The 16,204-nt window shown below is 41.1% G+C and overlaps 1 protein-coding gene across 6 annotated transcripts in view; it reads right to left on the bottom strand.

The window, feature by feature from the left end:
* The window catches only part of NCALD (neurocalcin delta), a 247,899-nt gene that overhangs the window by 18,407 nt on the left and 213,288 nt on the right, over positions 1 to 16,204 (bottom strand). For all 6 annotated transcript variants that reach the window (XM_068932899.1, XM_068932897.1, XM_068932898.1 and 3 more), the window contains one exon: positions 1,215 to 1,611. In XM_068932899.1, the coding sequence (XP_068789000.1) occupies positions 1,215 to 1,592 (378 nt within the window). In that variant the 5' untranslated portion in view covers positions 1,593 to 1,611. The remainder of the gene's footprint in view (positions 1 to 1,214; positions 1,612 to 16,204) is intronic.

The following is a 16,204-nucleotide window of genomic DNA, read 5'->3' as shown; positions in this document are numbered from 1 at the left end:
GAAGAGCAAAAACAATCACTGACAGCATGGTTACCCTACCACGGGGAGTGAAAGATCTGTGAAGAGTACAGTATCTTCTAATTCAAATATTCCATGGAGTTTGCCATGGCACTGAGACAGGGAGATGCCTCTCTCTGCTTTTTAACTCAGATACAAGAACACAAAATGGAATAGTTGGAAAACCCTCCCCCTGCATTTGCAGCTGAGCCTTGTCTCTGGTCTTACTGAAACAGTGAGAGCGCTAATGTTTGTTACTGTCTGGAGGACATTATAAGAGCCCTGGTAGAAAGACAAGGGCAGCTTGCACTAGAATGATTCTAAACACGCAGTTTGCCATCACAGATTGTTAATTTGTGTGCATTCCTTTCCCTTGATTTCCAGCACAAATATAAAACTGAATAATACAGTACATATTTAGCACTTCAAAATTTCCAGTGAAATAAAGGATCCTGATAACAGGCTTTTTTTAACAGGCTGCATTGCACAGATTCAAGCTGTGTAAATATACTGCAGTACCAAAAATGTTTTAAAGTTTTCAGGAGAGTGATGTGCCTCAAGGGTAAAGATATGTTAGAGAAAGACAAAATGAGGTAGAACTCCTACTAGCAACACAAGAAAGTGCACCCAGAGTAGCTGTGTGTGGAATCGTGATATACCCAGTTAAGGTTTATCTATAGTGGCAACCTAATACGAAGATAGCTAGTAGGATATGAAGCATGCAGACCTCGCTTGAATTGAACAGACAGACACCTTTTAAAATAAGTGAGTTGGTTCTTCATAACAACATAATTTCAAAGTAGATTTGTTTTCTACTGTAGAGGGGACCTGTCCTGCTTAAAAGTACACTAGCTGAGTTGGTTAATCTGAGATACCTACTTAGGCCAATTGTAATTAACTGACAGGCCAGGTCTTCCCAGAGGACAAAGTCACATTTATCACCAGGTTAGTTATTGCGCTGAAGAACTCCCAAAGGAGTTGCCATGCAAGCGCGACGCTCAGAAAAACTTGCCGTAGATATCGAACGTTTGAGTTTGGATTGTGATAAGATCTTTTCCAAATGAAATAACATTTTACATTCAAGGAAACATGCAGAGATCCAAGAGCATAAACTCTCAAATGCTGCCAGTGTTTTTCATTCAGTGTCTCATTGCGACGTTGCTTCACAATTTGTTTGGAATGAGAGAGGCGTAAGGGCACCTCTGAGCAGAACATACCTGCACAATTTCCAGCATCTCTGACTTACTGATGTAGCCGTTCCCATCGAGGTCATACATGCTGAAAGCCCACTTCAGCTTTTGCTCCAGTTTACCTCTCGATGTTACGCTCAAGGCTATGATGAATTCTCTGAAGTCTATTGTTCCATCTCCATTAGCATCAAAAGTGCGGAATACGTGTTCCGCAAATTTAGAAGCGTCCCCATAAGGGAAAAAGTTCCCATATATTTTTTTAAACTCCTCCATAGATAAATGTCCACTTGGACAGTCTCTCAAGAAGCCTTTGTACCATTCCTGGATCTCGTGTTCTGTAAAGTCTGTACTTTCTAGCAAATCTTGCATGACTTCAGGGCGTAGCTTGCTGTTTTGTTTTCCCATATTGGTGTCAAAATGTTATCTGCAGAGGAAAAAGAAACAAATAAATTATTACTATTATTATTTATTATGAATAATATTTATTAGCCTGGAAGCTGTAGAAGAACAGTGTTGCCGGATTCTGAGTTTTCCCTGGATGCCAGTTGACTCCAGGGAATTAATTTAAAGTTTGGGCAGTGTCCACTACTATGTGTATACTCTGAAAAAATTAACAAGCCAAATCTGCATGTTGATTACATTGTCTTTTCACAGTCTGGAGAACAGTAATTATATTGGATTTATTGACATCCTGCTTTACCTTTTAAATCACAACGTAAGCAAATAATGTTACAGGGTATAGGCCGACTGGTAGCCGTGTGTTACAACACACCCTACATCCTACTCATCCAATTGTCTCAGGGACCTGGTCTGGATGAGCTACATATTTTTGTACCTCTGATGGAAACCAGGGTGCTACAAAGGATTGTTTTTACCTTGATTTTGCTCCAAAATAGGATCCATATGCATCTGCAGTGCGCTCTGAAACCAGGAGTTTCAAGCACTTCCAGACGCATCTCTATAGCCAAAGTCAAACAGAGCAACTCCTAAGATACCTCCCTTGTTCAGCGTGGACCTGTTCCCATTTTACTTCAAATTTGAATAAAGTCTGAAAAGTTGCCAGTGGTGAACTTTTTCTCCCCCAAAATTATAAATGTGTTTTTTAATTCTCCCTGTAGCCAGAAGTTGGTGCTTCTAAGTAGTAGTAAGCTGGGTGGCCAAGGTTCTTTGAAAAAAATCTCTTATAAAAAAAAGAACAAAAAAACAAAAAGGAAAAAAGTATGCAGATAATACAACTAGAAATTCATTTCCCTTAAATTAGCCACCAAGAAATATTACCGGATACTGCTTTTATCTCCAGTGTTTCAGCTAAATCACCTTAATTATACTTTGCTTAAGGCAAATTGCTACATATTATGTATTTCAGCAGATTTACTAGGGATTGATGCCCTTTGGGTTTTAAGTTTTGAAGCCTGAGGTTTTGATTCTGAAGAACAACATCATTCGTTTTAGTGGAAGTTTAACGTTGTCCCTGAATTATGGGAAGCCATTCTTTGCTGGCAGAAACCTGCCTAAGAGTTTATCATCATATGAATGTCAGTCACAACTAAAATCTGATGTATGGACAACTTAAATAGAATTGTGACATAATTTGTACAAGACCCGGACACTATTGTCAGAATGAAGTCTCTGTGCTATAGAGATGAATTTATAAACAATGTCTGGAGTGGCTAATGAACATTCAGTAAGCTATCCTTTCCAGATTAAGATAACATTTGTAAATAATGAAATTAAAATGACAGCAACAGCTAGTGAAAGTGTACTATCATTTGAAGTTAATTACTGCCTCTTGTATTTGGCACTGGAAAGAACAAATCGAGGCTTCCCCATTTGATGCTAATTGACTCCACTTCTCCCCAAAGTGAATTTGAACTCCCAAGGCAGTTAAGGATCAGCTCCTTAATCTCCTGTGTTTTTCTATCAGAGCCACCAAAAAGTGGTGGTGGTATCCATCTCAGATGCATCTAGGTCTCCATAGGACCCACAGATGACTGTCAAGAAGTTAGAAGTCTAGTCTAAGCTCATTGCATCTATAACTGATGGAGAACAGGCTCCCCCACTCAAGAGAGGAGTCTAAAGGGGTGAGAAGTACTGCGTGTTGGGAGCCTGTCCATCTCCTGACTATTTCAGGGGCCTGGATGACTAGTTTAATCCAAATGATGCCTTTTCTTCCCAAAGTGTCTCCAAAACACTTGGAAGGTGGAAAATGCCCCTCAAAGGTAAATATCTCTATTGCTTCTCCTCCCTGCATCCCGATCAAAATCTACCTTACAGTTTTTAAAGACTGTAAGCACTTAATACCCTGAAAGTGGCAAAGAAGGCCCCGTGTTATAGGCCCAATCTAACAGCTGCTAAGGGCAGCTGAGGGTTGCATTACCTTCAGTGGGTGTTGGACGGGGTCCATAATAAACAACCTGGGAATTAGCTGAGTAAACAGATTACATTAGGGCAGCCAGACGGGTTGATGTCAGGCGAAAGGACACAAGCCGGGTGTGTCAGCAGGATGGAAGAGCAACTGGACAAGTGAAGTGGTGAGGCTTAGTTTAACAGAGCACCGGTTTAATAAAGAACAAACCAGCAAAACCCCCACAGTAGTTAGCAGCTTATCCACACCCATAGTCTGCAACCATTACATGGCCCCAAGGGCTGCACACTTTTAGACCGCTACAGTAGAAAGGGAAGATGCCTGAATAATGTGCAAGCCACCTGCAGTGAGAGTGAGCTCGCATTAGCAATATAATCCCTTGCTGTTTTTTAATATCTCAAACATTTGAAAATGCAAAACTCAGCTTGCACATTTCCAGTCCAGAATCTTTTGGAAAACAAAATAGTGAGGCAGAATTTAGGCAGTGGCCTTTAAGAGATAGCTAATATAAATGTGTTTCACTCCAAAAAAATTATGTATTTATAGCTGCACAAGCCCACAGGTGCAACATATTTTTACCAAATAATAAAAAAAAAACATAGCGCAGCAGAACACACTGCAGTGTATTGTTAAGTGCAAAGTATCATAATCAGAAAAAACTATGTTCTCTAGGCATAACGGGAAAACTAACTATGCATGACTTGCGATAAGAAGTTGAAATTCACAGCCACTGTGATGTCAGACAACACAGTAAAATTCTCTAGAATTATTTCCGAGTCCAATAATGATGAATTTGTATCATATTCTTTGCCTTTGGAATCGTTCCTTATTAATAGGTTGTGCTCTAGGAACCATAACAATGGGATTTATCTTGCCTGTTTTATCAACAACAGATCAAAATGCTTTTGCAGTCCAAGTACAGAAAATCCTTGAAGACACTTGAAGATCCTTATAATCACTTCCTACACTGCTGCCTGTCTCTTCAGGGTAGATTAGATTATGGACAGTGCTCACTATGCTAGTGAGCTAAGAAACTTTCAGCTAACAATGGCAGCCATAAATACATAGAATAAAACAAAATCGGATGTGATTTTAGGCATTTTTCCACAATATATCACCTCTGCAGATCCTTCACAATCCTAGAAAATCATTAAATGTTAATAATACAGCCATGCAAGTAACTGATGAATGACAATTACAGTGGCAAAGTAATATTTTGATTGCACTCAGAAGTAAATATTGGAGGTATGCAAAACAAAGAGAAATTAAGTGTTTAATGATTATGTTTAATTACATTTCTTCCTCCGATACAGTGGTGCTAGACATAACATACATGAGTGACCTCCTAAATGGGAATACATGACATACTTGAAAAGATTAAGGGCTTGATTCTGAAGATATTATGTGTTCAAAATGTATTGATAATTCATTTATGACTTGAAGCTTTGATATAATTTCAACCAACAACTGCAGATGATCAAAAAAGAAGCTATCACTATTATGTGGTTGCTATGGAAAGACTCCGTTTGATGGTGATTATAGCAAATGTCATAGGAGCTGCTCCATAGAGTAAATATTTAGATGTAGCTCTAATCAGGTCTAGAAGTGGAATTTTTAAGTTGGGACTGAAGACAGAGCTTTTTTTTTTGTCACTGCTGTGACAATTCAGCATCTAGGAGAATAAATAAATCAAACGATGACTGACACTACGCCGACTGACTTTCAGTACAGTTTATTGTGTGCAGACAAACCTTAATGCTCTTTATAGCCTTCTACTTAAATGGAGAGAACTGACCGAACAGAATGGCAGCAAACCCTTATCCTATCTTGTCTCTCGTCGGCAGTTTGCTGCTGTTCACTTACAGTTGTTACCTAGATCTGAAACGTCAAGGTAAGGCAAACATATTGCCTTGCTCAATTAGCAGCCTCCCAGGAGCCGGGAAGCTGCCTTCGGAAGAACGCAGCAGCCAAGAGCGTGCCATCGAACTGAAGCTAATTCACCACTGTGTTAATGCAGTGGAACCATCTGAACATATTTCTTTAAAAAAAATCCCTCTTCCTTTTTTTTTTTTTTTCACTTTTTTGTTTGGGGAGTAGCTAACATAAGCAAGTATTAGAAAAATTTCCAACAATGGCTGTGACGTGGAACGCGCTAACAGTTTTGTATAGTCTGCTGCCTGCAAAAGCTGTGGCTCTTTTATCTTGACAGCCATCATATAAAGACAGCCCGTCCCTTTTTTTGTTGAGCTCAGTCTGCCAAAGACAGCAAGATATCTTAATTTTGATTTAGGCTTTAAGTTGGAGGAAAGGCCGCAGCTGAGAAAAACTATAGTAAGAAAGGGGCCCTTGTTCAGGGGGAAGAGTTGCTCTAAGAAGGAAGAATTTAGAATATTGAGTACTTTGCAGCTAACAAGGTACATAGCCCCTGAAAGGTGTAAAGAACCAGCCTGGAGAGAAGTCCTGCTGGAGAGGTTTCCAGTGAGGACAACAAGGCAAATCACATCTTAGGCTTGGCTACAGAGACCATCTGTGCAAAAATGAAGGCAGACAACTTTTCAGAAAGAAGCAATGAGAACTCCATCATATGATTTTAGTGCTATTACACAATTTAAAGTTGGGAAGCACAAAACAACAAAAAATAAGCTTTAGGCAACCGTCTTTCAGTGGCAGAGATATACTGGACAATGCAGGTAGCCTTTTACACAGCCATTTTATAAAATCTTAAACACACAGGATTCATGTAAGGGCAATTCTGGGTCAGGAAAGGAGAACATGTCAGTAACATAGTACTAAAGCAAGTGGGACATTTCTCTGGCATAGCCGAGAGACAGCAGGTTGAGACCAGCACCAGCTCCCTTGACTAGTAATATGTCTGTGTAATCTTACAGAAAATGAGGATGAACCATCTCTGTTTCATTTTCATTTATCTTCAGAAACTGTCATTCTTCGTGTCTTTTACATACGTAGTCTGATTGGTTTCTAAGAAAAAGTCCACCCATGAGGCAATGCTGTCTTCAACATTTCTAACACATAATTTGAGAATTTCCCTGAGAATAGCAATCGTGGGATTTCAGTCTCTGCCAAGCAGCTGAAGAAGTTCCTGACAACTGCTGGAATGAGCCAAAGGTTTAATGAGACAATGTCACTTCTGAAACAACGCTGCCTCTATGCAATGCTAATACCCAATAGTCTCAAGAAAGCAGCACTCCAGCATGAGTCAACCCCCAGTGGCAATGCCTAATGGCTTGTCTATAATATGAATGCGTTCTGCAGCTTACATGGTTCTCCACTCACCATCACCAATGTCCTTTTTCCTCCAGAGTTAACTATTGACCATTACAAAAATCTGGACATGTGACAAGTAGGCTCATATACATCATCTATCTCTCTGTTTACACATCTGAACATGGCAGGGATCTCAGCTTCTTTCACTTTTATCCACCAATAGTCATCTCCTGTGACCGCACACCAGCCTCCACAATTCAGTGTATAGGGCTCATTCCAGCAGGACTTCTCCTCCCACCACTTTCTGCTACTCCTTCCACTACCGTTTCTGCCTGTCATGGTGTAATTCCTCTCTGTCTATGTCACAAGCTCCAAGAAGGGGTGCTGCTTTGTTCTGGTTGACCAGCCAGATCTCAATCCATCTCATAGGAAGGATCTGTAGCATGGGATCCTCCTACCCTGCAGTAAAGACAGGATATGTGGAGAGGTGAGTGAAAGAGATGTCTGTGGGAGACTGTTGTGCCTCTCAGGTCTCCTTTCCTTTTTCCTGGGAAAAAATGGATGTCTCATCTGGAAGAAGCTATTTTTCTGGCTTCTGACCTTCTGGTCAGTCTTATTTTCAAGTGTTTACTGGGGCAGAAGAGCAAGATGCATTCCTGCATCTCCTGAGTCCCTCTATCTTGCCTGCCTGGCTGTATTGGGAAAGCCATCTCCTGCTCTCACTCTCCAGTGACTTCACTCCAGTGCGAGGAAGACCTCAAACACTACCACCGGGAAAAGTTTAGACCTGAGCATTCATGGGCCAGCCCCATGACGCTGTCTTCCAGCCATGGAGTGGAGCTTGGGTTGGTTACATATTTCCATGACTTCCAGCCCAGAATTTTGCCTTGCTCTCTACACTTTTCCAGCTGCTGTCTGGTAAAGCTTCAGATCCCAAAGACTTTCACTCTTAGAACATGTGGTAGTCTCTGCAAATTCTGCAGTAATTTGTGATCAAATGTATGCCTGTTTCCAGATGCCTCTCTCTAGTTCCTCTTTGTCAGTTCCCTTACAGAACGGGGGAAGGCATTTCTACTTACAAAAGTCAAGGCCTTAGTGAACACATTCTGGTATAGACGCTAAGTTCCCCTCCTAAGGTCAGTTCCTCCTTCAGGCTTTAATACCCCTTCACTGCTCTACAAGCTATGTAATGAGGTGGTTCAAAGCAGCAGCTAGCTAAAATGACACATTTTCTTCCCATCTGTGTATACTGTTTCCCCGGAACGGTGCTGTTGCCATGGCCTGGTAATGAACGCAAGTCCCACAGTAAATGCACCAGTATGAGGGCAATGCACTGCTTGTCATCTTGTCACTCTCCAGTGAGGCTCAGCTTAGCAAGGTAAGAACCTGTGCTCAGTGATCTCTGCAGCGCCCCAGCATCAGGAAAGCTGTGTAAACATTCACTGAGCTCCTGATGAGCAAGTCAGGCAGAGCACTTTTCTCTCTCATTGCTCTCATTTTGCCTTTCTGCTGTTCACAACCTCAGAGACAATCCCCAGCTATGCTCTCCATTTCTGGTGCTAGTGAACTGTTTAATACCAATGGAGGATCCCATTCTTGGGACATAGTGCTTTTGGGCAGAGCAGTACCTGCACTGGCAAGAATAACTTCTCTGGTTTTAGTTTGTGCAGTGAAGAGCGGACTCTGCCTGGTCAAGGGGATTTTCCTTCACAGTTTGATCGAAAACCATCCCACAGGCCTGTGGAAGCATGGTGTTTTCTTCTGGCCCCTTCCAGTTTGTTTTCATAGTTTGATTTGAATAACCACTGTGGCAGTACTCGCCAGGAAAGGCTTTTATTTAGTTTTTTTAAAGCAGCAGCTCAGAACATATTTTTGAAAGAAAACCAAACTTATTAAGAAGCACATAGGAGCTTAACAAACAAAAAAAAGTGGAGTAAAATTTTGAGCTCAATTAGTCTGCTTATACTGGCTAACAGCAAAAAATGGATAAAATTCTTGAGCAAGATTCATTTAAAAAATCTGGCATTTTAAAATGAATATTCACAAGGAATAGCAGAAAATAGATTTGCACAATGCCTGAAACATATACCACAGAGTAAAACTTCTGTTAAAGCTATAGCTGGCAGTACAAAACAGGATGGAAGAGTTGTGCAGGAATTAAGAGGGAAAAAAGAGAAGAAAAGGTGTGAACAGGAGCATCATTCAGTATTTATGCTTTATTTATTAACAGAAGAGATAGCGTGCACAAGCCCCACCAAACTGCCACTGGCTACTTCATATCCTGTGCGTTACTCAGCCTTATAAAGCTGGTTCATCCGCAATAAATTTCACTGATCTTAGACTAGGCTCTTAGATCTGATTCCAGGATCCTAATGCTTTTGCTGCTGCAAGTTACTTTTTGTTTCATGGTACCTTCCTGTTCCTCCAACTGCCTTGCAACTCCCTTAATCCTTCCCCTATAGAAAATGCCCCTATTTGCTCTTTGGACAATATTAGGTTTTGTGCTCTCCTATACAGCCTCTAGGAGAAGCTAAAGACAAGAATTAAAATTAAAATCCTTATAACACTGTCCTTTAAGAGAGGTGGGCAGTCCATGCAGGAGCAGCTGCACAGCATTCACGTGCTTCAAACTCGGGAGACGCTTACAGATACCAAAGATCAAAAGTCGAGGCCCTCGTCCCTTTAGATTCACCTTGGCAGAGACGTGTTACAGCTGCTCCACGTTGTCTCCAGTCTCTCTTTGTCGTAATCCCTTTATACACCGTGGCAATGAGTGGGGGCGGAGGACAGGAGAGGGAAGGAAGCAAAACGTCAGTGCACCTGCCAATAAATGCTAATTGATTACTAACAGGGTCTTCAGCATCACTGGCTTAACTGGACAACAGCCTAGTGTTTATCATGTCAGTCTCAGCAATGCTCATGCTCTTCCTCCCACACCTCTGCACCGGTTTTGGAGCCAGCGGGGCCGCCGGGCAAGGTCTCTGCTTCCAAAGCGTTTCCTGTAGGGCTCAGTGTGTGGACAGGAAAATATGAGTAGGCATGAATATTTATAGCAGTAAGAGGTGGGGGAAAAGACTACGTTATGCAGATTTGCATAGAATGGCGTATTGTGCAGTAACTCCACTCTCATTCACGGTCTGTCACTCTTTCCAGTGTGAAGCTCTGAATATAGGACGTAGAGCTTGTCTGTTACAAAACTGCTGCTAATTGCAACTTGGCGTATATCTATGCATTGAAAGGAAACGTCTCTGTATTTGCTCATATAATGGACTCTGTTTGTTCCATCTCCCCCCATTAGATTTTGCCTTACAAATGAGTGCGGGAACACGGTCAAGTCTGTTCCTAAACTACCGGTAATCAGTTACTTCCTACTGGTTTGAGAGCACAGCTGTCATGCACAGGAGGTAGAGCTCACTCACCTTAGCACAAAATCTCTGCCATTTCAGGCAGAGTAATGCTACAAAGGGAGTCTTTAGGCTGGTTTTCTACTCAGTTAAGGTATGACTCGTATCTCCATGTAGGGTAGACAGGCAATAAAGACTGCCAAGAAATAGAAATCAATCGAAAGGGGGAAAACACACAGAAACACGGTTAAGCCCTCTTTCCAGATTCCCAAAGTGACCCATTATTTGATGTCATTTTTTCCTCATCCTTAGAGAGCTCAGCAGAATAACAATCATGTCAATATTCACGTGCTTTCTCGCTTCATAATTATTCCCTCATGAAGAGTTGAGGAACAACAATTTACTACAGGCTTTGTAAGAAAAAAATGATTTGTTCATTAATCCTGATTAGAACCATCTAAGGTCTTTAATGTAACTCTTTGCTTTCCAGATTTCAGATGATTCTTTTGGAAACTAGATATATTTTTATATATTTGATTTCTTCAAACTCTCTGGAAGAGACCATTTTTGTGAAAGTACGTTTGCCTTTGCCTAATTTTTCAAGCCGAAGGGGATCAGAGACTTTGCCACAGTACATTATGACATCCAGCCTTGTGAGGGTGCTTTTCCAGCTTTTATTGCATTCAACTGTTTCACTAAGCATAGGACATTTGCAGTATTTATAAACACTGATGTTAAGCTAACAGCAGGGGAGCTGGCAATACCTCTCAGCCAGCTCCAGCTGGGGCTGACTTTATCTAGTGACATTCTTTCAGAAGGAGACTATATATCAAGACCCCAATGACGGACTTTTCCTGCGGTGATTGAGCCTTCTATTACGAGAGTAACATGGGAGCCTAAAGTTTCTTTGTTTAGAAATCCCTTTCTGGACCATGTTTTCTAAAATGCTTAACGTCACATTTTTCAAGTGCTCAGCACCCACAATTAAACTCAGACTTCTCAAAAGGCGCACGGCTTCCATTTGCACACGCGCGCAACAGGCAGCTTTCAGAAAGAATCTGTACCCAGTAAACTGAGATCTCCCAGAAAATCACACCCTTTATTTTGGTACCTAGCAAGGACCTGAGTGCTTTAGAAAAGCCAGCCTACCTACATGTATGTCTGCGTCACTGCAATTTGTCTTTATGCTGATATTCACATCTTCAGTTACGTCAAACAGAATTTATTCTCCCCTCTTCTGAAGTGCCTCTCTCAGCAGCAGCAAGAAAATCTTCCCCAACGCACTCAAGCAGACCAGCCACTGAATTCATTTAGCAACAACTTTATCAGGTTTCTAATCTGTCCTACATCTCTTTCAGTCCTGTTATGTAACCATACACGCAATACCTTTGCTGCAAGGTGGTGGAAACCAAGGCAGAAAGCTACTATTGCACAAAGTAACACGAGAAGCCTATGTGAATTCATGATCTTGATTTTTTTAACTTTGTAAATAAATAGCATGTGACTCCCAAAGAGTGACATTTGTGCTTAGTCTACCCTTAAAAAATTGTTAACAGATGGTCTCCTATCCCACAGCAGAGACTCAGTGTTGACAGATAAAATGAAAGCGTGATATTGAAAAAAACTGAGCCACTAACTGGCAAACTAGGTATTTTTAAAGATGTTCTTATGATGGGGAAAGTAATGAGAGTGAAGCTTTCTACCTGAAGAGCGCCTGTGAGTTTTTGATCCATCTTGAGAGAATTTAGTGGAACTTTCCCCAAGAAAGCAGGCAACAGGAGAGTGGGAGTGGGAGCTTTTGCAGCCAGGACCAGAATTTTGTAAGGGAATGGAAACAAGATGCACTAAGATAATGTTGGCGTTTACAAGTTTATAAATATGAATAGCCATGCCAAAGATTATTTGTCCAGCACCTAGCCCTGTCAAGTCTGACTGAACACAAGAGATTCTAATGTAAGAGAATGATACTTATGACTGAAGGACGCTGTAGGAATTTTGAAAACAGTTTTCAAAAACGACTTTTTGAACTACAGAGAAAACATTATTTTTTTCACTGTGCTGCTTCATTTCTAAGAATTTTTAAATCCTTGATCTTGCAAGATGAGGATGTGAAATACTGGCTCTGGAAGAACTGCATTTGGTGAACATTTTCTCAGGAGAACCTGTTTCCATCAGATAACGCAGTTTAGTTGAAACCAAAATGTTTTGTGGGAATGTGTTACATTCAGGAAAATAAATTCTGGGAAAATATCAGAATTAATCATTTCAACTTTACCATTTCACTTTAACAAAGCAAAAAGTTTCAGTTTGACTTTATCTTTTTATTTATTTTGTTTTGATGTTTACATTAGATGTTAGTTTTAGTGTTACAATGGTTTTGACGTTATTGAAAAAACAATTCATTTTTCAGTGAAATGAAATAACTCAGTGTTTCCAAATCGTTTTTTAACTTCCATCCCACTGGGAAATTTTGATGTTTTGTTCCAATTTGTAGTGAAAATAAATATAAATGTCAAAATTTCCTCTGGAATGGGAAGTTCATATTCTAACCAGCTCTAATCAACAACAAAGCCATCTGCTTTGTATTAATGAGTTGGGGCAGTATGCAGCACTGCAGAACAAGGTAATATTTTGCTCTTCAACATAGTTCATAGAAGTCAATGACATATGGCATGTTTATAGCCCCACGTAGTCTAGGGAAAGCTTGAGGTTAGCCATTTTTATTTTTCATTCTGTATTGCCAAATTGAAGGAATTCATCATTCAAACCCAAGGTTTTCCTGTGAATGTATGAGAAAACATCCTCCTAGTGACATATGGCACAGCCTACAGTCCCTACATACAAAGATGATTTGTTTAAACAGATAGCTCCTTCCCAAATGACAGTACAGTAAGCTACTTTCATTTTACAAAGGTTTTTAATTGATAATTGATTTAAATAAACTATTTTCTCTGTGACAAATTCCTATTTTTGCACATTAATAGGAAGATAAATCTACTTATTTGCAAAGGATAACTTCACTCAGGAGAAACATAATTTGAATTCTATTTGAGAAGTCATATTGGCACGATGGATTTTAGCACCAACAAAATAAAATTACATTTTGATACTAGTTTAATACACCTGTGTTATTTTTCCCTAAAAACTCTTCCCTGTCTTTACAGATATATTCCTCCTGCTGCAAGTAAGGTATGGAAAGAACACATATTTGCCCCCAGGCTAGTACAGCAATCCACTACAGCAATCTACTTGCTAAGTTCAGCTGTGACCCTTAAAAAGTTCCATGTGAACAAGAATGCAGTTAACTTTGGTGATGATTGTGCCTCCTTTTTTACTAAAAATTTGATGATTCAAGCCACTCAGCAAGGTTCTACTCAGCCTGACCAGAATTCAAACCCCATTACAGGAGCAGTGCCGTAAGCATGGGGTAGTGAGCAGCCCGAAGAAGGTACTCCTCCTCCTCTCTTCCTCTGTAGCTGAGTGCTTTTCAACCATGAATGTAAGTCATGGTGCAGAGTAGGCAAGGAAGAGCTTCACTGTAAGCTAGTAGACCAGACACTCATTTGGGTGAGAAAAGAGCTTGGGCTCCAGGCCCTGATCCTTGGGCATCTGTGTCTTTTAAGGCCATCTCAGCATGAAGGGAACCATCTTGGGAGTGAGGCCTGCACTGCACTGCTCTTGGTGTCCATTTGTAGATAATGTACCCTGTGCTCTCCATGGGAGAGGCAGACACTTCACTTAGGTGTACTAATCTGCCTCTTCAGGCACCTCCATTCCTTATACAAGCAATGGAAAGAGAGAAGAGCCTAAGGTAAGCAGGGGGGGGGTCTCACAGTGGCATGTCTTCAGAGTACCTGCATCTCTGTATTGACTGTCCTGGGAATCACAGAATCACAGTGTCACAGAATGGCTGAGGTTGGAAGGGACCTCTAGAGATCAACTCGTCCAACCCCCCTGCTCTAGCAGGGTCATCTAGAGCACGTTGCCCAGGATTGCATCCAGGTGGGTTTTGAATATCTCCGAGGAAGGAGACTCTACAACCTTTCTGGGCAACTTATTCTAGGGCTCAGTTACCCTCACAGGAAATAATTTTTTCCTCATGTTCAGCTGGAACTGCCTGTGGTTCAGTTTGGGCCTGTTGCCTCTCATCCTATTGCTGGGCACCACTGAGAAGAATCTGGCTCCATTCTCTTGACACTTTCCCTTCAGATGCTTATACACATTGATCAGATCCTCCCTGAGCCTTCTCTTCTCCAGGCTGAACAGGCCCAGCTCTCTCAGCCTTTCCTCATAAGAAAGATGTTCCCGTGTCATCATCATCTTAGTAGCCCTTCGCTGGACTTGCTCCAGGAGCTCCATTTCTCTCTTGTATTGGGAAGCCCAGAACTGGGCGCAGTACTTCACGTGTGGCCTCAGCAGGGCTGAGCAGAGGTGGAGGATCACCTCTGAACAGCAGCACAGCCCTCTGGTGTCTCAGTCACTCCTCCCAGTTTTGTATCATCAGCAAACTCGCTGAGGGTGCACTCTGTCCCTTCATCCGGGTCATAGATGAAAAGTTGGACAATACTGGACCCAATATTGACACCAGAGGGACACTACTAGTTGCAGGCCTCCAACTAGACTCTGTGCCACTGACCACAACCCTCTGAGCTCGGCCATTCATCCAGTTCTCAATCCACCTCACCGTCCACTCATCCAGCCCACGCTTCCTGAGCTTGCCTATGAGGATGTTCTGGGAGACAGTGTCCAAAGCCTTGCTGAAGTCCAGGTAGACAACATCCACTGCTCTCCCCTCACCTATTCAGCCAGTTGTCCCATCATAGAAGGCTACGAGGTTGGTTTGGAGTGTGGGCAACTGGTCTGGGTGGGCTGGACCCGGGCCCCTACAACAGGCATCTGATGCGGAGACACTGGATTCACTTCCCTCTGAGTGCAATTTGCATACTAACTTCCTGGTGAACTTAGCCTGGATATGACATATGAGGTTAATACAAGAAGACTGTGATTTTTATTCATTTTGAAATTCAGAATGATATCCAGACCTGACAGTACACTCTGCTAAACATGAATCCATTTCTTACCCAAATGGTAGCTCATGCATAAGAGAGAGTGCTACCTGATTTTAGGAATTACTCCAGAGGAATGAATTTGGAAGTTTGGACAACATAGTAAAGGTCAGTAAGCATACTCCCTTAAGAGGCATAGAAAAGCGTTTTACAAATTAAGTACAGAAATTGCTGTGCTTCTGTCTCTCTCACACACATATACACACCCACATATGCACACACTTGTGTAATCTCTGTGTTCTCCCTATTACTTTTTATGCATAAGCAAAGCACTAGCACTTCTCCATATTAAGCACAGGTAGTAGCTACTCATATAAACAATACTGTTTTACAAAGGAGACTTCGTAATGGCATCTGTCATTTAGTCCTAATATAGACGGTAGTAAAATAAAACACATTTATGAGCAACTAAGTCAAGAAAAAATGTTCAGCTGTTCAGAGCATCACCTAGATTGTGGTTAGGAATACTGTAGAAAAAACAGGAGTGAATCTAGACTGAAATATCTAAATTATCTATTTGAATGCTTTTCTGCCTTCACTGAAAATTATTTTGTACAAAGCCAACTGAGATGAACTCCTCTGCAAATTAATGGGTTAACAGCATTTCTGCCTTCATCACTAACATCCTCAGAGGAAGTAAACAAAGCTCATTAGATAACTGTTTTCAGACAAACAAATCATTTTTTTTCTCATGTGAACGAAAAACAAATTATATTATTGTTGAAAAGCATAAGCGGGAGAACCCTTTTTTTTCCTTCCAGAGTTTAACTTCAGGAACATCAGATTTTATCCAACATGGAATAAACTGCTACTTTTCACCACTTCCTAGCGATTGTAAATAAATAAAAATGCTACTCCTATTGCATTTTCAAGCCTGTTTACTTTTGCCTCTTTGCTGTTCTCAAGATGTCAGCTTTTCTGAGATTTCAGTTTGAAATTCATTTTCCTTGGATGTGGCTTTTACTGTCTATCCTCATTTTTCAATTCCTAGGACTTCTGTTTACTGTGTGATGGTGT

Source organism: Struthio camelus, chromosome 2 (assembly GCF_040807025.1).
Source record: "Struthio camelus isolate bStrCam1 chromosome 2, bStrCam1.hap1, whole genome shotgun sequence".
NCBI classification, from domain to species: Eukaryota; Metazoa; Chordata; class Aves; order Struthioniformes; family Struthionidae; genus Struthio; species Struthio camelus.
The sequence above is the reverse complement of the archived record's forward strand: the minus strand, read 5'-3'. Positions and strand labels throughout refer to the sequence as shown.